The 24860-nt window shown below is 28.5% G+C and overlaps 2 protein-coding genes across 7 annotated transcripts in view; both read right to left on the bottom strand.

Annotated features, from left to right (window-relative positions):
* LOC139094244 (melatonin receptor type 1B-B-like) overlaps positions 1–24860 on the bottom strand; it is a 131577-nt gene that overhangs the window by 100751 nt on the left and 5966 nt on the right. The gene's annotated exons all lie outside the window — the stretch shown is intronic.
* LOC139094243 (uncharacterized) overlaps positions 1–24860 on the bottom strand; it is a 36206-nt gene that overhangs the window by 10729 nt on the left and 617 nt on the right. For 4 of the 6 annotated variants that reach the window (XR_011544761.1, XM_070645219.1, XM_070645222.1 and 1 more), the window contains exons 1-2: positions 2408–2656; positions 1845–2105 (exon numbers count right to left, since the gene is read on the bottom strand). Coding sequence is in view for 4 of the 6 variants with exons in the window: in XM_070645219.1 (XP_070501320.1) it covers positions 1845–1905 (61 nt within the window). In the remaining 2 variants the exon portion in view is untranslated. Of the gene's footprint in view, positions 1–1844; positions 2106–2407; positions 2657–15806; positions 15940–15989; positions 16181–24860 lie in introns of those variants that run through there. The other 2 variants (XM_070645220.1, XM_070645223.1) reach the window with 2 other exon arrangements.

Here is a 24860-nt window from a genome sequence, read left to right as displayed (position 1 = left end):
AAATGTCTTAGAGCGTGCAGATCAAGATGAGAAGGAGGAAAAAGGGGTAAATCCTGAGAAAAAGGTGAATTTGGATAAAAAGAAGTAAGACAGAGGAGAAGAAAATGAAAAAAAAATTTCGGTGATGAATCATAAAAAAATGATGATGGAAATTTAACATAGAAATATTTTACTATATGCGAATGTGAAGAACAAGTAAGAGTACACGTATTGAGAAGAAAAGATTTTGCATAAAAAAGCTTTAAAGCTTCCATGACACATGTAAAGAACACACTGATGACTGCATGAGGAAGTTGAAAAATGAGACTTTTGGTTTGTTTATGAATTTTGTTTCATTTTTTTTTAGAACAACACAAAGTTATAGGAACATGAAAGGATTCATTTAATGTTATTTACTTTTTTATTTACATGTATTTTTGAAGCATATCAAGGTTAGTCAGAAGAAAAAAAAATTTAGAGAGGAAACCGGGAGGCTGTACAAACGAAAGAAAAGATTTATCTCTAGGTAAATAAAGTGGAAGTAATTTACCAAAAATATCCCACATCTTCCCCATCTACTAAATCCTCATATTTTTCATTCTGTATTCTTCCTGATATGAAAAACTTATGATGTGGTTTTTCCTATTTTAAGGATTGAAAATTTCTGGCATATAAAATTCATTGTTATTTTATTTTGCATTTGCTCAGAAACATAAAACTTAGAGTGAAAATTATGCGGCCTGTTTTACTAAAGTGGATTATCCACTTCAGTTTTTTGGAAATATTTTTAACATTTTGAAAGTTTTTCAAAGATATATGTGATACTTGTAGATTACCCTTAAACCGATATTTTAGTATATTTGGAATTTTGGGTTCTCAATTATTGTCAAATTTATCGCAATGATTTCAGTTTATCTACTCGATTTGACTGAAAAATTGAATAATTAATACATTTTAGGAGCCACGTAATTCAAAAAGGAATTATCACGGCTGGGTCACATTATTATAAACTAAAAACAAAAATAATGCAACTCTTAAATTGTTTGAGATATTTCCAAAAAACAGAAGTGGATAATCCGAAATCGAAGATAATCCACATTAGTGAAACAGGCCGATTTTATGTAACAAATTTCGCTTTCCGTCTAGTTCTAGTTAAATGTCTCGGTTTTATTTGTTGCACACTAGATGATTAAGCAATTGAAAAAAAGAAAAACTTCCCTAGAATTAAAAGCAATTATTTGTTTGAGTCATATAGCTTCAAACATTTTTATTGGTATTAAGTTATTTAACTCAATTAAATTGAACTGTTGAGAATATTTTTACGATTCAATATTTTCGAAATCATTTTAATGTAAATTAAAGTAAATATGTACTTAGCCATGAAATAGGTGTGCATGCAAAAATTTACCCTTAAGGGGAAAGAAAAAATCTAAAACTATATAATTAAATTAATTGAAATTCCGTTCATCACATCAATGTAACATCTTTAAAGCACTTTTTCCCTTCTCTTCATTCACTGAAATAATTTCATTTTAATTATAGCTTTCTACGTTTCGTGTCATGGTACACTGCACTCATTCTGTTGTATTATAAATTTAGAATCATCTGAGCTGGCTCTTCCGAGTAATCAACGTCAATAAAATTTATCAATTTATCATAACCATTAATTTAAATGTAGAAAAGAAGTGAAGAAGAAAGACTGGCAACAGATGTGAATTAATCGAAGAAGCAACGGCTCACCGCAAAACAAGCTTGTAATACTTTTTTATGTCACGAATTTTCCTCCGTCTAATTTGTGATTATAATCATCCATCAAAAGTGGAAATTTTTTATTAGATTTTTATTGAACCAGGTATTCAACTTACCACCGATATTGACGATGTAAATAATTGAAAATAAATTAATCCAAATTAGATTGATTTTCATTTTTTCTAGATTTTCACGTTTACCGCTTATTTTTTTTTTTAATTCTTATGCTCAATTTCACTTCATTTGATTTTCATTTCACTGATTTTTAGTGAACTTTTTACGAACCACACCATTTATTTATTTATAAAATTCACATCAAATATTTTCTTCAACAAAACTTTTTTAATTTGTTTTTCTTTTGATTTAATTTAAGCCTTCTATGACAAAAATAATTTTTCACATTAAAAAATATCAAAACAAATTTTTCTGATAATTTTTTATGTCAACAAAACTTGTTGATTCTGTTTCACTCTCGCAAGAAAATGGACGAAAATGTAAGAAAAATATTCGAATGGAAAAAATGTAAATGCAGCAAACACAAACTTTTTTATTTATTTCTTTCACTTTTTTTTAGCCTTCTTTCACAATAAATATCTTCTCTTGTGCGTTTCCCAAAAAAAGAATGACGAGACTTTTCTTAATGTAACCTTAATTTTAATTTTTATCTTATTTATTTTACTCTAAAATCATTTTATAAAACTTAGGTATTGCCGCTTTCGTTTCCGTCTGTAATTGCCACTCGTCTCGATAAGAAACTTTTAAACATAATCGTCAGTGACAAACTGTCACAAAACTTTTCATGTCTTTTAAACCCACTCAGTCAGTTCAAACTTTTAATCTTCTTAATTTTTTTCCTTCTTACAATAAAATTTAATGTCAGCGCGAAATTTGAGCGGAACTTTTCATTTTTCTTGTCTGAATTTCATGAAAGCTCACGACGAACTGAGAAATGTTTTGAGAGTTATTTTTTTTTCATCATCTGTTTGATGGAGCAGCTTCTCAATGTTTAAAAGCATCTAAAACATAATTTTCATTACAAAAACATCAGAGTAAAACAATAAACATTGCAACACTAACTAGAACATTCTCTCAATTATTTTACTTTGATTTCCAGCATCAACCGCATGATTTAATCCTTTTTAATTTCAATAAAAGTTTCTCTTTCTTTTTTCATTCAGTTTCCTTCATCCTTAACACTCATCTTTTTAATTTAATAAAATTTAGATTATATTGCGTATAATGGACTAATGCCTTGCGGTACGATAAGCCTTATTTCACATTTTCTTTACTCTATTCATACAAAAACTTGAATTATAAAAGATATCAAAATTAATTTTCAAGCCTTTTTCATCATCTTATTTCTTTGTCTGTTTCTAACCACGAAAAGAGCTTTTATAAATTCCCAAAAAGCAATAACAAATTAGTACTGTGTGAATGTAAGCATTAATTTTGAATGATTATTAAGTTTAAAATCTTCTTTTGATTTTTAATGAGATCTTAATTAAAAATCCCTTTTCTCCTTATTTTTCGTCTGCTGATTTATTCGTTTTTTATGCTTAGCAAGAAAAGTTTTTAATTACTATAGCAAGTGTCTACAATGAAAGAAATAATTTTTTATGCCGTTAACATAAGAAGAAAAAAAATTTTTTAAAACGATTAAATTAACATTTCTGTTAATTGGATATAATTATGATTATTTTCAGAATAGTAGAAAGAAGAGTAAAAAGGCAATTTTAATTGAATTATTACAATAGATTCATGTATACATTCCCGAAATTAATACTTCAAATGATGGGAAGATTAAGTTTTGTTGCTAAGCTAATTTTTGTGTAAATAGATATAGAACAAAAGATGCAATTTCTCAACAGTTCAATAAACGTTTATCGATATGGAACTACAACGCATAAAATGAAAATGCAAATGTCAATTTAATAGCAATTATAACTTAAAATACAACAAATAGCAACAATAATTGAGTCATAAATTTAACGTTTCTATATACTTTTCTTCTTCAATTTTGTTTGCTTATAGGGAATAATAAGTGGAAAAGAAATACATCTATCGTGTCAGGATCCTTTGAGAACAAAAACAACATCATAATCACCTTTAATGAAGAGATTCCCATTTAATGAAAAAACAAAAAAAAAAAGAAAAGAAAAAAAGAAAAAGTAGAAAATAAAATGCGAAAATTAATGGCACTTATTTAACGTTCTCGTCTCTTTTTTCATTCTCTTTTTCTTCTAATTCCTTTATTTACCTCATGCATCTTAACAACTGGAGCAGACAAAGCTGCTTCATATTTACTTTACCTTCGATTTTATTTATGTTTTCTTTGTAAATGCATGCGAAGCTTGTGAATTTTTTTCTCGTTCGGTGCAAATGTTCTGTAATTATTTTTTGTTCCTTTATTATTGGCGTTTGTAAGAAACAGATATACATTTTTCTATATCATAGTTAAACTCCTTATATATTTGAAATACTGTTTTAATACTTTTTGTCTTAAAGCAGTGATAGTCGTCGCAGTCGTGGCAAACTGTGTGCCGTGAAAGATTTCATGTATGTCAATTATTTAAAAAAAAAATCCTTAAATTTTAAATATAGAGCTGGCTATTTAGGGATTGAAAATTTATTTATTTGTGATTACTGATTGAGAATATATACTAAATTAGTGTGCCGAATAATAAAATTATTTGATATGGTGTTCAGCGAAAAAATTCCTTCTGCCAAGGTTTTAAAAAGATGTCAATAAATAAGGTCAATTGTGAATGAGTTTTTTATTCTTTTAGTCAGAGATTAGGTTTTCTCGCACAGTTAAATGTGGAAAATAGTAAATACATAATTTTATAGTCTTCGACTTTTTTTGCAACAATGTTCATGAATCTTTCATAGCATCAAGTGAACTAAGTACTATAAGAAGCATTTTTACAACAAATGATAGTAGATGGAAAATAAAACTTAAATCAATAATTTTACCATAATCCTCTTTTCTTATATTGCTGTGTATCTTGTTGCGATAAAATCATTATGCTGCAATCAAATGTTGATGACTATGAAACCACAACAAATCACATCTCAGCATCTACGACTTTTTGCTGTTACAACAGTAAAGTTCGCTAAGGATACAGATGGCATATGCTTTACCGCTCGCTGCTAATGTTTCGCACAAGAGTAATATGGGTGCAATTAAATCATCAACATTTTAATTAAATTTAACAAGTGTTTTAATGCCAAAGCAAATTTTTATGAGTCAAGAGTGATAATTTTTTTTCAAGTCTCAAGTTATGCTTAGGATGGTTCATTCACAGGATAAGAGCGTTACGTAATAATAATAAGTATCCTTTATTTACAAATTTCAATTTACGGCGGAACAGAATGAGAAATGTTTTGATGTTAACCTTAGTCGGTTTTAAGTCAACAATATGCATGAGAATATAGTGATGTGTATATCAGTTGATATTACGATGTGTTACGTAATAAGTGAACAGCCCCTTAGTTGTGCTGTATGCATACAATAATGCAATTGCTAGCTACTAAATCTCGTTTTTTTTTATAAACGGATTTCGCCTGATTATGATGAAACAAAAGGAATGAGAAGTGTAAGTTTTAACTTAGAATTTTTCATGCACTATGTCAGCACACAAAAGCTTAAATACTGTTATTTGTTAAAACTCATAATATAAAAAAACGACGAAAGAAGTTTTATGAAGGAAAAAAAGAGAAAATAGAAATTATTATCAACTTTATGATATTATGCTGTTCATAGCGAAATACATTTTTTTTTTGCTTTTTTCTGGTTTTTCTCTTGCTCTAAGTTTTATTTTAATAGCATCGTTGTTAACTATATAACAGCGCATTATTTTTAAAATGCGGAAAACTTTCTGTGTATTTTTGTTAGAATGTATATAATTTCTTAATTTTATTGGTATTAGAAATTCGTTGCTTAAAAATGCCACTTTTTTGTTCATAATATCTTGACAACGCCGTAAAATTATCATGAGTAGATAAACTAACTTTTTTCAACTGCAAATATTTCATTTCGATTCTATAAATAAAAAAAAAAAATGCAGGAAATAAAGTCAACAATAAGAAAAAACAACATTTTTTTGTCGGTGTGCATTGTTTCACAATAGAAACAACCCCGCATATTTTCCATAGTAATTGGAATTTGTTGCAATATTTTTTATTCCCCTACTTTGTTCCTGACTTCTGATAAAAATTTATCTATTAAAAACACAATATACATATGACTTCTTTAATCATTTTGATGAATTATTCTTTTTTTATTATTGATGTGAAAAATATGTACATGGAAGTTGAAAAGATATGTAGTATATGCAGATTTAGAAATTGTATTTCCAAATGCAAAATCCTTTCCTTTCAAAACACTGAAATAACAAAAATTTCAATTTCAATGAGAATGTAAATCCAAAATCTGTATATTTTGAGTAGATTATAAATATTTCCAGATATAAAGTGAAAATATATATTAATCATTCAGAGCATTGTGAAAAAGATATATTTTTTGTCTTTTATATATGACTTATTCCCTAAACCACATGCTCTTTCTTTCTTTATCATTCTGTTTCTTGAGAAAATTCAATTTAACTATATTTTGCCTCTCTGGTTTCTTTTATATAATTTATTATGAAAAATGAATATTTCTAGTAACAATGTCATTCAATATGAAATATATATAAATTTATTTCTAAACTAGATACGTAAATGACAACAACAACAAAACAATAGCTACACAGAAAATCTTTTCAATTAATTTGGCATAAATAAATTTAAGCAATTTTCTATACGATTCACAATGCGTATATATTGTATTTGAAAGATCTTTCTTTGTCACTTTGTCAATTAATTGACACATGGTAAATTGGAAGAAATTTTTTTCATATAATAAATTGAAATTGAACATGTGTAGTGTTTGATTTTTGAATGGATCAAATTTTTGAAGAAAAAGAAGAGTTTTAACTGTGAATAATGGATTGATAACGCTTATATTTCGGTGTTTTGATTGAATGCTAATTTTCTATTCGTGCATGTCATATCAATTCTGGTATTTGCGAGAAATTTTTCGAGCTCATTGATTTGAATTTAAATTACTCAAGCAAAATTATTCAAATTCAACGTGATTTTTCAAAAATGAGTGTTTAAAAGACGATGAAGCAACATTAGGCAACATATATTATCATTTGTATGGTATAGTTATTTTTTTAAAGTTCTTTCCTTGCAGTAAGTTATCAAATAATTTGCATAATTTACAATTTGTTTCTATGATCTTGATAAAGCAAGTAGATGTAACAAAAAGATAATAATAATTTTAATTATTTGTTTAATCAAGTTTGCCTTTAACTAAGATTTTAATTTCAAATCTTTTATATTATGCATTTATTTTTAATTGATGATCCATCTGTGTTAATGATTTCTCTATCGTTACACAAAAATTAAATAAAGGTTACACCATTCATTTTTTTTCAGCTCTACTTTTACTGACTATATTAAATTACTTAAGTTTTAGTGCAAATTGAAATTAAAAAACTTTTTCATGTTTTTCCAGATAATATAAATTATTTTTCACTTTCCTTATACATGACTCTCAACATTCGCAAAACTTTTATCTGAACCAAATTAGTTTTTAATTGTTTTTGAAAACAGAAGCAGCAGAAAAAATTGTTAATTCAATTTAAATATTTTTAAAATGGGCTTTAAATAAAGTTTAATAGACTGATAAAATTTATCATGTTACAAAATTGAAGCAAGAACATTTAATCAGAATTCGAAAATCATACTCGCATTTTTATGTTAAATTGTGAAAAAAAAATTATATTTTTTTCCATATTTGTATCCACTCAAGCATAAATAATTTTTTATTATCATAAATGAATCAATATTTGTAGAAAGGAACAATTTTATTTTTATTTTTCGATACATAATGCAAATAAATAAAATCTGGAGCTATGCAATCGGTAAAAAGCAGGCATAATAATTCCGGTTTCCCTTTATCTACCTCACGCAACATACATCGTAAATGATTAATGATATTTTATTATTTTCCGGGTTCAGAAAAAAATAACAAACAATGAAAGGCATTAAAATGCTTTTTGGTGGTGAAAACAAAACCCTCTTTTTGTTGTTATTTTGTTGATATTTATTGTATTTTCAAACATGTACCGCTTATCTCAACAAGCAACACTTTTTGAATCAACTTTTCAAAACCTTTTCTCTTTCTGTAGATTTTATGATGATCAATTAGCATAATAAATTAAATCAAAAGCTAATAAATAAAATATAGCAATAGATCCACGTAACCAATATCGACTTTAATACAAAAAATTATGTAAATGCACTATTTGTAGGAATACCTATTTTCATCCATTACACGTTGACTTTTATCACAATCACAATCACTTTTATAAATATCACGAAAATTTCCAAGAAAACTCTCGTTACAAATTTGCAATGCCAAATTCTGTTGCAAAATCGTAGATCCCCCATCCAAAAAAGCGAACGTAATAAGTGAACGACCCCATAGTATAATTAACAAAAATAAAATATATGCCAACAATTAGTTGAAACTCAATGCGGATATATTCACACCGTACCACAAAAAGTCTCGCGGATAGCAAATGTTTAAGGAATCAAGCTCCAGCGGGTAGGGTAAGCTTTACTTGGCACATATTTGAGGGATCAAACTTCAGCCTGTAAAAACCAAAATATTTTTATCAATCTTTTTTTTTTTGCAAAATTCAAAAAATATTTTAAGTATGCACCAGAAAATAATGGACGTGAAATTGACTAAAAATCGTACATTTTCATATTAACATAATCTCACACCCTTCATTAGCAATCTATATTAAAAATATAACTGATTAGATTACATTTAGAGGATACAAACAAATGCAGAAATTAAATCTTGATAGGATTATTGGCAAATTCTTAAGATCCGTTCAAAATATTAATCAAATTGAAAAAGCAATATATTTCATCTTTCGAAAAATACTAATATAGGTAGTATCTCCGAAAAAAAATACAAGAGTAAAATTACTTTCAATGAAAACTTTTCATCTTACAATTTTCGAAGGGATCGAATACATTAGAAAGTATAAATAAAATAGAAAGAAATCTCATGAATTTTTAATAGAATAGCAGAAACAAGGGCAAAAAATTGGAAGAATAATGCTATTCACAACTTTATTATACAAATAAACTTTTTACTTTATGTGAATTTTGCAATTTAGAGATTAAAAGACGATACTGTTCCATTTCTTTTTCTTCGAACTTTTTAATTTCCTTTGGGGTTACAACAGATCTGTTCATGAGTTTCTCTCAACCCTTAGATGAGCCTGATGATTATGAGAATACAAGTGAATAAAGAGAAAAAAATGAATAAATGAATGAATGAATGAGTATGTTAGAAAAAAATAAATTTCTTTAATTTCTCGTTTGTTATCACAAGTTTTTTTTATCTTCATTCCAAGCTCCATCAAGTTATTTCCAATCAAATAATCAAATTAAGTCCCAACAAAAATAAAATGAAACATAACAAAGTATAAAATTGGTAGAAATTGAGAAGAAAAAATAAAATCATAAAGTTGGAAGGAGCAGAGATAATAAAATAACATTTCATATGATTTATCATTTTATTATTTGCCAGTACTTAAAACTTAACGATCGTTTCTCTTAATAAAAGTATTTAAATGTTGGTAAGTGTCCATCAAGTAAAACGAGTTTAGTGAAACACTATATAGGAGTTTTTTGTGCTAATTTGTAAAAACAAGAAAATAACTTCTAAAAATTTTGTGAAGGTTTTTACAACGAGATATGTGCATTTAAAGATGCAATTTTTGATGTTCTGGATGTCTTTTTTTTTGTCCTAGCGATCAGTAATTGATTAAAAAGTGATAATAAATAAAATCAAGACCCAAGTAAGGACCAAGTCACTTCATTGATTTAGTAAAGTTTAAATTACTGACCCAAAAACAAGACTCAGTAAGGTTCAAGATTGAACATTTGATCAATTTCTTCTTCTGTCATTTGTTGATTCAATTTAATCATTGAAAATCATTTGTCAATACTGAACCAAAAAAATATGAAAAATGCAGATGAAAATTCTTTCATGTTTAACTTGAAAAACTTCTAAAAATTATGATGTAAGGAATTCACAGTATATTATGTCAAAAACATTGATGAAAAAAGATTTCGTTTTTATTATGCTGCTCATGAGTAATGACAGAACAAATAGTTAAAATGCGCGTTTATAAGTAAAATGGATGTTAAATTTAACGTCAAAATGTAACTCGAACATAACACCACCAAAAAGTTAAAACTTTTCTGTTCTTTTGTGCAAACCATATTCAGTAAAATAAGCCATTTTTTTTTTTTTTTTTTTTATTTAAAAAAGTTCCACTGCAGAATTTTATTCTTGTTTCGATTTAGGTGTGTAAAAAGTAGTGAAAAAATCGGAAAATTTTAGCACTTTTTAATGTAAAATCTACAAACCTTCACCAAAATTCTTTAAATTTCTCCAGTTTTTTGTGCTTGCTCTTAACGAATCACTTTCGCGCATTTTTGTCCTAGCGATCAGTAATTGATTAAAAAGTGATAATAAATAAAATCAAGACCCAAGTAAGGACCAAGTCACTTCTTCGATATAGTAAGGTTTAAATTCCTGGCCCAAAAACAAAACCCAGTAAGGTTCAAGATTGAACATTTGATCAATTTCTTCTTCTGTCATTTGTTGATTCAATTTAATCATTGAAAATCATTTGTCAATACTGAACCAAAAAAATATGAAAAATGCAGATGAAAATTCTTTCATGTTTAACTTGAAAAACTTCTAAAAATTATGATGTAAGGAATTCACAGTATATTATGTCAAAAACATTGATGAAATAAGATTTCGTTTTTATTATGCTGCTCATGAGTAATGACAGAACAAATAGTTAAAATGCGCGTTTATAAGTAAAATGGATGTTAAATTTAATATATAACAGGCAATGATTGAAACTAGAAGAAAAATTATTGAAACAATATGATATAGGAGTATACAGGGGGAAGATTACTTGGCGTGAAAATTATACGCCATTTTCCGCCAGCAGTGTGGATTTCACGCCATCGGCGTGAATTTTACAATATTGGAGTGAAATGGCGTGAATTTCACGAAATTGGCGTGAAACTTCACGACACAGTTTATTGTGGAAGTGACTTTTACCTTACTGGATCTTGTTTTTATTTCGTGGAAGTGACTTTGACCTTATTGGATCTTGTTTTCAGTTCGTGGAAATGACTTTGGACTTACTGCTACGAACTAAAATCAAGATCCTGTAAGGTCAAAATCACTTCCACGAAATAAAAACTAGATCCAGTGCGGTCAAAGACACTTCGCCAACATTAAAGCAAGATCCAGAAAGATTCAAGTCATTTCCAAGGAACTATCATAAAAAATAAAAAAATCTTTGGGACAAAAAAGTTAAAAATATGCTTTAACCGCTAAAGTATGCGTACATTTAGCCGCCGACACTTAATGGAACGGACGAGCATGCCGACTTGCAACTGTGGAGAGACGATCACAGTGCAACACGTATTCAACTGCAGACTGAATAAACAAATACTGGACAAGCATAAAATAAATTTTGACGCACTTAAGACAGACGATAAGAAAAAATTGCAAAAAGTGATCGACTTCGTTAAACAAATAGATATCTTCGATAAAATTTAATCCACACTAGCTATGTTACAACTGGAACGTAAGAAAACTAAAATTCAATGTACATAAAAAACGAATTGAAAAAAAAAAAGATTTTTTATGCCGTTTAAAACAGTTTAAGTACTTTACAGACGGCTTTTTCCTTGAAACATGTAAAAATTGGATGAAAAGTAAAGGTTTTTGAATTTAAATACGGACCGTAATAAATATAAATATAATAATAATAATAATAATAATAATAGCCGCCGACATTAGTAACTTTGATCCGTGACCCCTGAGAAAACCAAATTTCAGATTGGTTCTCGTACTTAGGGAGAAAAACAACTTAAAAACCGATTTAAAGATGAAAAATCGTTGGAAAAGTCGATTTTAAAAATAAAAAAAAATTGGCGTGAAATTTCACGACGATGGCGTGAAAGTGGCGTGAAACGGCGTGAAATTTCACGCCACGGATGTGAAATTTTTGGCGTATACGTTTCTCGCCAAGTAATCTTCCCCCTGGGAGTATAAATATTGAATTAAATTATTAACTCCCTTCTCGCGATTCTCTTTCTTACTAATCAGTTTTACATCCCAAAATTATAGTTCTTTAATAAGAAAATAATTTTTCGATAACACTATTGATAACTATTGAAATAGACATAATTTGGAAATAACTTAGAAGAAAGGCAAATAACCCATCACTTAAAAACCTAAGACAGAAATAAATTGCTAAATTAACCATAAAATTTTATTGGTATTACAAATTACATCAGGTTTATACAGCAATAGAAAAGTACTAATAATTAGAACTCAGCATACCCAACAAAATACTTAATAAATCCCATGAACATAAAAAGTATAAGACAATTTCCCAATAACTTTTTTTTATTTTCGACTAAATAACAACAACAATCAATAATGTTCGTGTACACATTGCAGACCGTGCAAAGCTTACTTTTTCTTTCACTAATCTTTTTGTGTTGTTGTTGGCTATTTTATTTAGAAGAGCAGAATTTATGCGTACCAAAATCAATATTTTCATTTCTTCGAAAGAAATAAAAGTTTTTGCTTCTGACTTACGCAATATTTTATATCATCAAAAATCAATCCATAATCATTTATCTTGATATCCCTCACGAAGGAAAGAAAAATTTTTTTCTTTCATTTCATTGTTTGTTGTTTTTCTGTTTTCTCTCATCGCTTTCATCTCCAAAGATTTCGTTCTCACTTACATAAACTTATTTGAAATATATTCCATGAAAAGGCATCAACATGTTGTTTTGCAAAATATGCGAGAAAATTGGATGAGGAACATGAAAATTGAATATATAAGTACAGTGAAAGTGCTCACGAAAATGCTTCAGAAACACTCATTCGACAAAGTGAGTTTCTGTGTTTTAGACATTTTTTAAGGTGATGGGTTCTTTCAATCCGATCCGTTTCTCGACCTTCTTGCCGATTTTAAAATTATGCTTATTGCTTGATGCAAAAATAATCATTTGATCTGAGAATAAAGGAAGTAAATTGAAAGCATTTCACGAAAATTTGAAAATCAAGCTCCATTGAATTTAAATAAAAATTTGCTTACATTTGAACTTAAAGATCTCCATCCAATATGAATCACAAAATTCAGAGTTTGATTAGATTTGTCTTGCAAATATCTTTTTCATGAAACATTTTAGTAATATAGTTTAGGCCATTTGCCCTTCTCTCTGTCATTCCGCTCTAAGCTCCGTCCCTTAAATTTCATAGAAAAATATTTTATTTTCTAAAATTTGTGAAACTTTTTGTGATTTGTTTATTTTTATATAAATATCAATAGAAGCCCGACTAATCATTGAATTAAGATCTACTTAATATGCTTGATGGGGGCTATTCTAAATATTCAATAATTGTTATATCAGATATCAGATTTTCGCGTAAATTATTTCGTATGAAGGATTAAATCAGAAAAAAGACAAAATATTTACTTTAAAACAAATTTGCTAAATAATTTCTATTCATTTTTTTAGAGACTTAATAAGGCTTTATATAATAAACCACATCATACGTCTCTGTTATTTAGAAAGAAACCAACAGCAGAAGCTCAGAGCGTGAACTATTTATGTGATATTTATGCTAAATTACTTCTACACTTTATTTACCTAGAAATAAATCTTTCCTTTCGTTTTTACAGCCTCCCGTTTTCTTCTATTTCAAATAATTTCATTTATTCTGACTCATCCTGACATGCTTAAAGCATACGAGTTAATAAGAGTAAGTAAATAACATTAAATGAATCCTTTCATACTCATATAACTTTGTGTGAAAAAATTTTTCAACTTCCTCATGCAGTCATCAGTGTGTTCTTTACAAGTGTCATGGAAGCTTTAAAGCTTTTTTATGCAAAATCTTTTCTTCTCAATACGGGTACTCTTACTTCTTTTACACATTCGCATGTAGTAAAATATTTTTTTTTTAAAAAATTTCCATCATCATTTTTTTATGATTCATCACCGAAATTTTTTCATTTCCTTCTCCTCTGTCTTACTTCTTTTTATCCAAATTCACCTTTTTCTCATGATTTAACCCTTTTTCCTACTTCTCATCTTGATCTGCACGCTCACAGACATTTCATTTGTAAAACTGACAATTTTTTATGGTCATGATTATTGTGTCTTTTTATTCAACTTTTTGTATCATTCAACAATGAAAAGTAAAATTTTTTGTGATGATTTTCGATGTGAATAAAGAAGTGAGTAAATGACGAGGAGTTGTCAACAGCAGAAAAAGTCTTAAAGAAGTGAGGCACCAACAAAAGCGACAGATGACGAAAAGAAGAGTCACAAGCTGTTTATTTTTCTTTTTCACAACCTTTTTTTGTCTCCTTTTTATCATAAATTCTTTAGTTACAACCACACACAAAAGAAAGCTTTACACAAAACTGATTAAAAGACACTTTTTACTTCTTTTTATTCGCATTTTCCTATCTCATTCCACAACTTTTTATTTCTTTCTACTTCTTCCGTTTCACATTTTTAGTGCATTTTCCCATCAAGAAAGTACACTATTTTCTTTACTTTGTCCGTCCACCTGTCTCTTAAATATTTCTTAAGTTTTCTTGATATGATTCTTTGCTTATAATATGTGTTTGAGTTAAAAGCTCATTCTAAAATAATGCCAAAAAACCAGATTGATTGATAGACCGAAAAGTTAATTAAATCAATTTAAAAAAAACCCTTACGTAGGTAGTCTAGAAATCTAAAACTTGTAATTTTTTTATTTTTGTACTGATTATTTGATAATTTATGATAGAATTGTTTATTTTTAATCATGACATTTAATTTCTTGATTTCGGTCCCGAGTGACCAAGTCAAATTCTAGATTTTTAATCTTCTTAGGTGTTGTCTTTTGTCATTTGTTATACCTTCAGAATCATTTAAAAATGAATTAAAAGCCAACGATAAAATTTAAAGAAATGGTGAAAAAATTAATTGTGAGATTTTTTCATATATTGTCTCAGGTGCTTCTGATTCTGCATCAGATAACGATTCAAATGTCTACCATGATGATGAAGAACTGAATTATAATGAGATAAAAAATTTTACACCGTATTTCCACAAATTAAAGGATGCAGAGGCTGACGAAAATATTGTGAGGTATGAACGAAATCAAAGTAATTGACTTAAGTTTTTATTATGTTCACATCCACATTTATTCTTAATTCAATTGCGAGCTATCTGTTCATACAAGTCTTGCAATTTATTTCCATGTTGGCAGCAGGATGTGTAGAATTCTGGATTTTTGCTGTTAATAGCTGTTTTCGTGCTTTTGTTTTTTTTTTTTTAAAAAAAACTTCCTATGTCTTTTCGTAATAAATTGTGACTTTTTTTTTATTTTTAGCGTAAATATTGGAGGTTTGAATGCTTTTCGTGAAGAAATTGCAAGTCACAAACAACCTATCGAAAGTTTGATATTTATTTATGTAAATTCATCGATTTTAGTTTCGCTATGCACATATTTGAGGGATCAAGCTCAGCCAGGTAGGCCAAGCTTTGTTGGCAAATATTTTAAGCTGTGTAGGCTACGCTGAATATATCATTCTCCTTTAAATATTTTATTTTATATTTCTAGAGTTTTCAAAGATTGAAAAATCGTAGTAACCATTCAATTTAAAATTTTGTATGAAAACTCAAGTTTTTGACTTTTTAGAATAACCTAGGAACGGTCTATTATGCTCAAAATCCTCGATAAAATGTCTTTCAATATGAGAAATTATTTGTTTTTTATCTCACTATTTATTTTTTGTTTTAAAAGGTTTTTAATAAAAAAAAGTTGACTAAACAACAAGATCTATCCAACAAAAACGAGATCTGGCTAAATATAAGTAAATTGTTGGACTCACCCTTGATCCTACGATCTTCACTGGCGTCAGTCATGGCATCAAAAACCTTCCTCACATTATTAATTTTCGTTGTCTCGTTAGGAACGACGAATTTTGTAACATGAGCCTCAGTAATCGAACTAAATATAAATCTAAAAAAAAAAAAAATTATCGACTATTTTACAGATATGATACAAAATTTACCTTTTTCTTCTGGTTTTATTGATTCACCAAATTCAATTGCTTCCTAAAACTCATTTTTATCTATCAGATTTCCGTTTTTTCATTTTTTTACAATACATGACAGTGTTTTGTGAAAAATTTTGAATTATAACTTGGATCTTATTGCATCATGTTTTAGACATTCAAGTTCATCATAATACTATCAATGAATTCTGTAAATAAAGAAAAAAATATTTATCTCATTAATTAATGAAAAATGAAATTATTATTAGTATCATTATCAGATTTTAAAAAATTAGCATACCGATTTTTTTTCGTCGAATTATTGACCGAAAAATTGAAAAAAAATTAAAGGTGGTTTCTTTTTTGAATTGAAAAAGATAAAATGAAAACATATCTGTATTACTGATTAGTCGAATCTCATTATTGTTGTCTTATTGTTTCAAAATATAAATTATTGCAATAAATCTATTCTTTGCTTAACCTTATTCAGCCATAAAAACCATAAATTTTTCATGATCACAAAATATGACCATGAAAAATAAAATTATATTTAAAAAGTGAATAAATTTTGTCGTAATGCTTTGACACTCATAAAATCCTCTGGAAGATTAATCTTTTTCCTAATATCAAGCCTAATACAAATTTCTTTCGTCGGTAGCAAGAGAACACTTAGCTTCGACTTGAATTTTTTATACTCACACCGTTTTCACGTGTGATTATATTCACTCCGTTTTCACGTGTGAATGTATTGAATTTGTTCAGATTGAAAAATCAGTTTTTTGGATTTTCCAGCAAAACTAAGCACAATGACAAGTTGTGTTCTATTGCAAAAAGTTTGTGCCTGGAATTCCTCACCATAATCAAAAAACATATTTGAAATTGGTTGAGTCATTGCTGGGAAAATCGAAAAATTCGCTTTCTGTAAGCAAACAAACAAGCAAACAAACAAACAAACAAACAAGTTAATCAGCAAGAAATGTCAATAACGAGACATCTTAGAGACTTCTAGTTTTTTGCAATCGATCCGTACTGAACTATAGAAGAGCTGATTAGATTTTGGGCATGGCAGGTACAGCAGTTGCTTCTAAAAAAGCAAAAACTTTCGTTTTCATAAAAAATTTCATTGCTGGAGCTTGATTCCTCATAAATATGCCAAGCGAAGCTTGGACTACCCGCTGGAGCTTGATTCCTCAAACGTTCGCCAAGCGAAGCTTGGCCTACCCGCTGGAGCTTGATCCTTCAAACATTCGACAAGCGAAGCTTGGCCTACCCGCTAGAGCTTGATTCCTCAAACGTTTGCCAAGCGAAGCTTTGCCTACCCGCTAGAGCTTGATTCCTCAAACGTTTGCCAAGCGAAGCTTTGCCTACCCGCTGGAGCTTGATCCTTCAAACATTCGCCAAGCAAAGCTAGGCCTACCCGCTAGAGCTTGATCCTCAAACGTTTGCCAAGCGAAGCTTGGCCTACCCGCTAGAGCTTGATTCCTCAAACGTTTGCCAAGCGAAGCTTTGCCTACCCGCTGGAGCTTGATTCCTCAAACGTTCGCCAAGCGAAGCTTGGCCTACCCGCTGGAGCTTGATCCTTCAAACATTCGCCAAGCGAAGCTTGGCCTACCCACTTTAGCTTGATTCCTTACTTACAGGAAGCGAATTTATTAATTTTCTCAGCAATGTCTCAATCAATTTCAAATCTGTTTTTTGATTATGATGTGGAATTCCAGACACAAACTTATTGCGGTAGAACATAATTTGCCATTATGCTCAGTTTTCTCAGAAAATGAAAAAAAAAACTGGTATTCCAATCTTAACAAATTCAAACGTGAAAACGGTGCATAATAATATAATGACTTCAAATTTGCACACAATTTCGCTTCTCAAGTGGTTTATACTGAGATTGGTAATGAGTTCATCAATATTAAAAATATCATATGTTTCACGTAATTTATGTAAAATCACGATTATAATTTAACATTTTCGCAATTTAGAATGGAGGAAAACGAGCAGTTCTTGAACTTTGCTTCGTGTTGTCGGTGAAGAATGAAAAGTTTTCATTCACATTTAAATCACTTTTTTATGTTGTGTGCGAGCAATATAAACCACCAATTTTCGCATCTTACGAAATATGAAGCCGAAGATTCAGATGAGGAAGTAAGAAAGAAAGGATTAAAAATTTATTTTAACTCAACTGTGTTTTAGTATTTTAGCCATCTTAGTTATGTTTGACATATAAATTGATGTCTAGCTTTTTTCCACGCTTTTTATGGGGGAGGGGGGGTCTAAGATTTTGTAACAGACGCAACCAAAAAATTTTTTTTGTAACGAAATTTTGTAACGAGGGGGGTCTAGAAATTCGTTTTTTTGCGTAACGTAATAAGTGAACGGCCCCTTATCAGTTTTATGTCTATTTTATATTTGGGCTTGGACGCAAATAACGTTCCATATTTTTTCAAAATTTCAACGGAAAAAAATAATTTTTTTCAAAAACAGATTACTAATTATGTTAATTAAACTAATTTAAAGCACGATTTGCTTCCGTAGAGTAATCTAATCTTAAAAAGGAACATAAAATCTTTATGCTCCCACAATTTAAATCATAATAAACACATAAATTTAGCGATTTTTATTAATTTTTCTGAAAAATTATGAAAATGGAACAAAAATTCACACTCAGTAATTGAGATATTTTTTGAATTTTTGCATTAATTAAAGCACTAATCATAGCAAATTATATACCAAAATGTTGGTTTTATGAATTTCTACAATAATAGCTATAAAAAGTGATCCTAAAAAGTCCAACTAAGGAGAAAAATGCCTTTAACTTCAAATTACTGAGTGTGAATTTCTAAACGGCCATGCCCATTTATTTATTCTATTGTTTTCCGATGGTAACGACTAATTTATTTTTACCGATTCATACTCATTTAGGTCAATTTATCATACCTAGATGAAAATAATTTGAGAATAGTGAATGATAATTTAAATTATAATGAAAATTATGATGATAATTTTAATAAGTAAACAAAATAATATTTAACATCAACAGTTTCCACAACAACAATGTACGATACAATAATGATGGAAATGGTAGAAACAGTGAGATAAATCAACAAATAAACAACAATTGATTGTGAATAATATCAATAGTGTACATATAGATTAATTATTTCAATTTTCAATGTTAAAAGTTAAATATAATAGCAACTTTTATATGAAGATTTTCTCTAAAATTGATTTGAAATGCAAGAAAAATATGATATGATTAGCTAAAAAAAGTTTTTCTCACATACAGATTTGAATGAGGCGAAGAGTGTAAAAATAGAATGTTTAAACTAAAATAATGACAATGGAATCGAAATCAAGAATAAAAGCAGGATGAAGAACCGTAGTATCAGTAGTGGAAACTAGAATAAAACAAATGAAATGAAAATCAATAAACATTCAAAGCAAGGAGATAGAAGAAGGCGATAAAGAAAATTTATTATTGCAGATTTATCATGCATGAAAGCTCAATCAATTCATTCAAGCACCACGAATTGCCAATGCTGCTATCAAATATATACGGTAGGCTTATTCTGTCTTCATGATTTTAAAAAATAAAAATTTCCTTTAAATTTACAAATCAAATAGGAATGAAATGATGGGAATCGAGAGAAGTTTTCTAGAGGCAGAATATCATTGTCACGATGGCTACAAATTAATTAAAAAGTTCAATCGCACACACATTGCAATTATAAATAAAAATTTAGTATGCAAAAAGCATCAATGGATTGAACAAAGCCCATTGTACCGAAAAATTCACCCTGGCGAAAATCATTCAGAATTGAAATTGCAACAATGTGATAGTTATGAAGCACAAAAATGTGAGCAATTATGCATAAAAAGCGGAAATCGAACGGAAGTGCAGTGTCAGTGCCATAAAGGATTCCGTTTGATTGGCACTCGATGTTTCGGTAAATTGATTTTTTTTTTCAATTCTCTTCTTTTCTAAATTTTTGTCGACTTTTAATTGTCACGAAAAGTTCATTTAAAGTTTTTTGTGGCAACATTTGTTGTTGCTATTAATCACCATAAACTTCGATGGTCGATTTATTTCTCACTAAATTCTATCAATTGTGGTCTACAGATAGATGTCAATGTATGTGAAGCATATGTTGACAATGTGGAAAATGTATTAATTTAGTCGGAGCACACAAATGCTTATGTCAGCAAGGTTTTCATTTAGACAATGTTGAAAAAATCGTTGTTAGGGAAAAAATATTTTTTGTATCTTTAATATAAGTAGAAGTGCTTTAATGTTGAAAAAAAAGCCACAGGATGACATTTATCACTTCATAATCTCAAACATCGTAAAGCTTTCGTGCGAGTAAACATTCTAAAATGAATGTTGTTATTTGGAAGTTGTTTTAAATATACAAAAATGAGATTTAATTTCTCTCTGTTGAGGTTGATGTGGTTTCGAGGGTAGAAAAAGTTACAAAAATGTCACAATTGTTCATCAAATTCAAAACGAAACCTTGTAAGTAATTAAAGATATGATGAAATTAAAAAAAATGCTAAAGTTTGTTAATTTACATAAATGAAAAAATCATATCCTCGAGATAAATGTTAATTACTATATTTAAAATGCATTTTACTCATCAAGAGTCACCACTGATGAAATATAAATTAACTCAAAATTTTACGTACAAAGCTTATGCCCAATTTCATTTTTAAATAAATGATTTCTTACCCTCAAAAAAGTATTATCCGAGACGTTTGTGAATAAATTATAATTCTGTAAAATAGTCCCTGTGCACCAATAAGAGCTGGTATAACTATAAGATTTATAGTATCAATTTTTCCGAAAGGCTCATTACACTCCAGCCTATAAAAAATTCAAACAATCTACAATTTTATTTCACTCAGCTACAGTCTTTAATTTTTTTCCCTTGTACTAATTATTTTTAAAGCATTGAAAAGCCTTTAAGGCTACATTTATTTTCAGAACTCGATGTTCTGTCGCATTCAATACTTATCAAATACATAATTCAGTACTTGAATTTACCATTATTACGTTATGTTATAAAATCATATACCCCCAAAAAAGCGGACAAAATAAGTGAACCCCTAAGTATTTAGGTTAAAATTTCGTAATTACCTTGTTAAAATTTATATTTAGATCCTTAGTAAGATTAATGTAAAATACGCGAAGTCCTTATAAAAATAAATGACAGTATCTCATTTTTATGGAACTTTTATATTTTTTTCTTTGATATATGTGGCAACTTTCTATAAAAAAGTCTAGTGAAACATACATAAACCGCTTCACCAGATTAAATGTTCAACATATTGAACCGTAATAGTATCAATTTTTCCGAAAGGCTCATTACACTCCAGCCTATAAAAAATTCAAACAATCTACAATTTTATTTCACTCAGCTACAGTCTTTAATTTTTTTCCCTTGTACTAATTATTTTTAAAGCATTGAAAAGCCTTTAAGGCTACATTTATTTTCAGAACTCGATGTTCTGTCGCATTCAATAGTTATCAAATACATAATTCAGAATACTGATTTCTGAATTTACCATTATTACGTTATGTTATAAAATCATATACCCCCAAAAAAGCGGACAAAATAAGTGAACCCCTAAGTATTTAAGTTAAAATTTCGTAATTACCTTGTTAAAATTTATATTTAGTATTTAGATCCTTAGTAAGATTAATGTAAAATATGCGAAGTCCTTATAAAAATAAATGACTGTATCTCATTTTTATGGAACTTTTATATTTTTTTCTTTGATATATGTGGCAATACTTTCTATTAAAAAAGTCTAGTGAAACATACATAAACCGCTTCACCAGATGATAAATGTTCAACATATTGAACCGTAATATGATATCGAAATACTGTTCCTGTCCGCTATATGAAAGATTAAATTGCTTTTTATGACACCTTTGTCGACATGTATATATGAAAAATTGTAGGCAGTTTAAGAATTATTGTGTTTTGCTCATGTGAAACCAATATTTTGCCGAACAGCATATTATTCTGATTGAGTAGAAAAATCGTGACTGAAATTGATAATCGACATTAAATATCCCCATTTTATTCTTTTCGGTACGAACATTAACTAGTTTGTCAGCAAATTAGAGTGAAATACAACATTTTTCATTATAACAGTAATCTTTTATGAACATTGATGATAGATTTTTAAATTAAAAGTACCGACTTTATTAATTGTCTATGAGACTATTATTACATTCTATCACGAAATTTGCAGTTCTTTGGTTTTTCCGTCACTAAATATAGTTTCGATTGATATCCTGAAATTTATTTATTTAGTATAAAATTTCATATTCCTGTGCTGCTTACTAAAGTTTGTCAGCCGGATTAAACGTTTGTAACAAACATAACGAAGATTAACAAACTGAATGAATGAGCATGAAAGGGCAGATTTACAGGTTTTGCGTGAAATAAAGCCTTTTCAATCCTTTTTGTTGTTGGAAAATTGAAATAAATTTTACGATAAATTTCAAATAATTTATTTATAAATGTTTCTCATGTAAAAATAACTAAGTTGTTAAATAAGAAAGCAAGGGAAAAATGTTAATGGAAGGAAAAAGGGAGAGAGGGCATTTATTCATTGATAATGTTAAAACTTTGATACCACACAAATCCTCCCGAGATTTAGAAAGAAATTAAAACTTTGTTAAGCTCTTTATTTGTTCTTATTTCCCTTCAACTTTCCTTTTACAGGAAAACGAGAGAAAAGAATGAAACTTGACAACCAAGCAGAAAAAGTTTTCCAATTGATTTTTTTTTCTTTTTCCTGAAGACTCATAAAAATCCAATATACACTGAGGATAAAAAAAACTCCTTCAATATTTGTTGCACAAAAAGAAAATTTTTCATCCTTATTTATATTGTTTGTATTAATAATGTTGAATTTTTACTAAGTATGACTATGAAAAGGAAAGACTGTTTGAACTCCTTTTAATAATTGATTTTTATAGCGCTTAAATATCCATTGTTCATTTTAATAATTTATCCACATTTATTTTTTCAAGATGACTGTTATGTGCTCTTTTTAGCTGGACAAATGAATGCTGATTAATGATCTTCTTAATTGTTGATTTCGATAATACTGTAAAATCAAAATCATTCAATACAAGTCTACAGAAGTGTGTTCATATAATTATCCAAAACAAGAGTTAATTTTTTTTTCATCCGTTGCTTTTTTAAATATTGAGAAAATTGTATTTAATGTAAATTTTCATTAATTTTCATATGTAAATTTTATGGAAGCCTTCATAAATTTTGAATTATACTTCAAAAGTATTCAAAAAATTCAAGTACTTACATTCTGTATATTGACGCGGTTAATATTTTTCAACATCGTGAAATGAAATGAATAGGGTAAAAATGTTATTTTTGGTCATTTAGAAGCTTTTCCAGACCATGATTTGTAGAAGATTAAATAATAATTTATAATTTATGCAATAAAACTGAGCCATTTTAATACTGTCAGTTATTAAAATTGTTCTCTGCATGAAATACTAGGATTCTCGATCATTTTTACTAAACTCATAGGTCTAATGTAATTTTTTGGTGAAACAATTTTTCAATGCCAACTGTGAAAAAAAGTGACCAAAAATTACATTTGACTTTGAAGTTGATATGACAAGTCCGAAAATTCTGAAGTTTTTAATGGCTAAAATATCCACAATATATGATAGTTTAAACTCCTTTCAACAATTTTAGACAAAACAGCGAAGAGAACGAACGAATTATTTACTGTTGTAAACTAAGGAAAAATTAAGAACTAAAAAAAAGTAAATATAAAATTATAGTACGATGAGTCAGGAAGTCTGTGCTTCTTACGTAGGGCGGCCATGTGCTGTATTTTTGCTGAGACGCTGCTTATTTTTTCAGCCTTGCTTTTGTATCCCGACAAAGTCTCAAAATATCCTGACTTTTAAAGAAGTCTTTAACTCTACAAATTTCGGAATTTTTGACAAATTTTTAACATTTTCGTTGTGAAGGTCAGGGTTCAAGCCCAGGAATGAATTAAACAGTTCTATTAATATTAAGACTCAAAATAGTCCAAAAGAACCCCAATAATGCCAAACTTAGAAGTGTGCCGATATTTTGCGAAAATCTTCTTGCCACTAGAGATGTCAATTATTTGGGTTTTTAATATTTGTATAAATACTTGAATACCCAAATATTAAACAACAAATATTTGTACAAATATTTTTAAAAAAATTTTGGTCTAAAAAGTAGGCCTAAGGACAATTTCCAGAACAATTCTTTTAAAAATTGTTTTAAATAACTGCTGAGCATTTTTTGTCATCACTGCAAAAGTCATTTACCGCTTAGTTTAATTAAAATAATGAGCTCTGATTGAAAAGTCAATCTGGTAAATATTTTAATTCTTGTACCCACTTATGGACCAAAGTAGCACCCACAAGAACTGAGACAATGACAGCAGATTCTTGAATAATTTTTGTTTTTCTTTATAAGTTTTAATTCTTCAGGAACATTTTTGTCTCGTGCAGATCAACAAACCTACCTTTTCTCAGATTTAATTTTCTATTATCTGCACACAGAAATATAATTATCTCTCTGTAGGTCGCGTATTGTGTCTGTATTTTTTCCACAAATTTGCAGTAGATCTGATATAATCAGTATGATTTTTCGTTAGGATTTTGGTAATGATAATGCTAAATTTATTCAACTTTACTATACTTTCTTTTCGTTGTTATATAACCAAAATTTAACTTATATTCAACATAAATATGAGATTAAATTCAAATTGGCAAAAAATTTATACTAAAAATTTCAATGAAAATCAGAAATTTTATGAAAAATTTCCCCCAAATAGTGCGAAATACCCCAAATATTTGGGTAT

Source organism: Chironomus tepperi, unplaced genomic scaffold, assembly GCF_022539635.2.
Source record: "Chironomus tepperi strain 1889 unplaced genomic scaffold, CSIRO-AGI_Ctep_v1 contig_354, whole genome shotgun sequence".
NCBI lineage: Eukaryota > Metazoa > Arthropoda > Insecta > Diptera > Chironomidae > Chironomus > Chironomus tepperi.
Note: the sequence above shows the minus strand (reverse complement) of the source record. Positions and strands in the feature narration are given on the sequence as shown.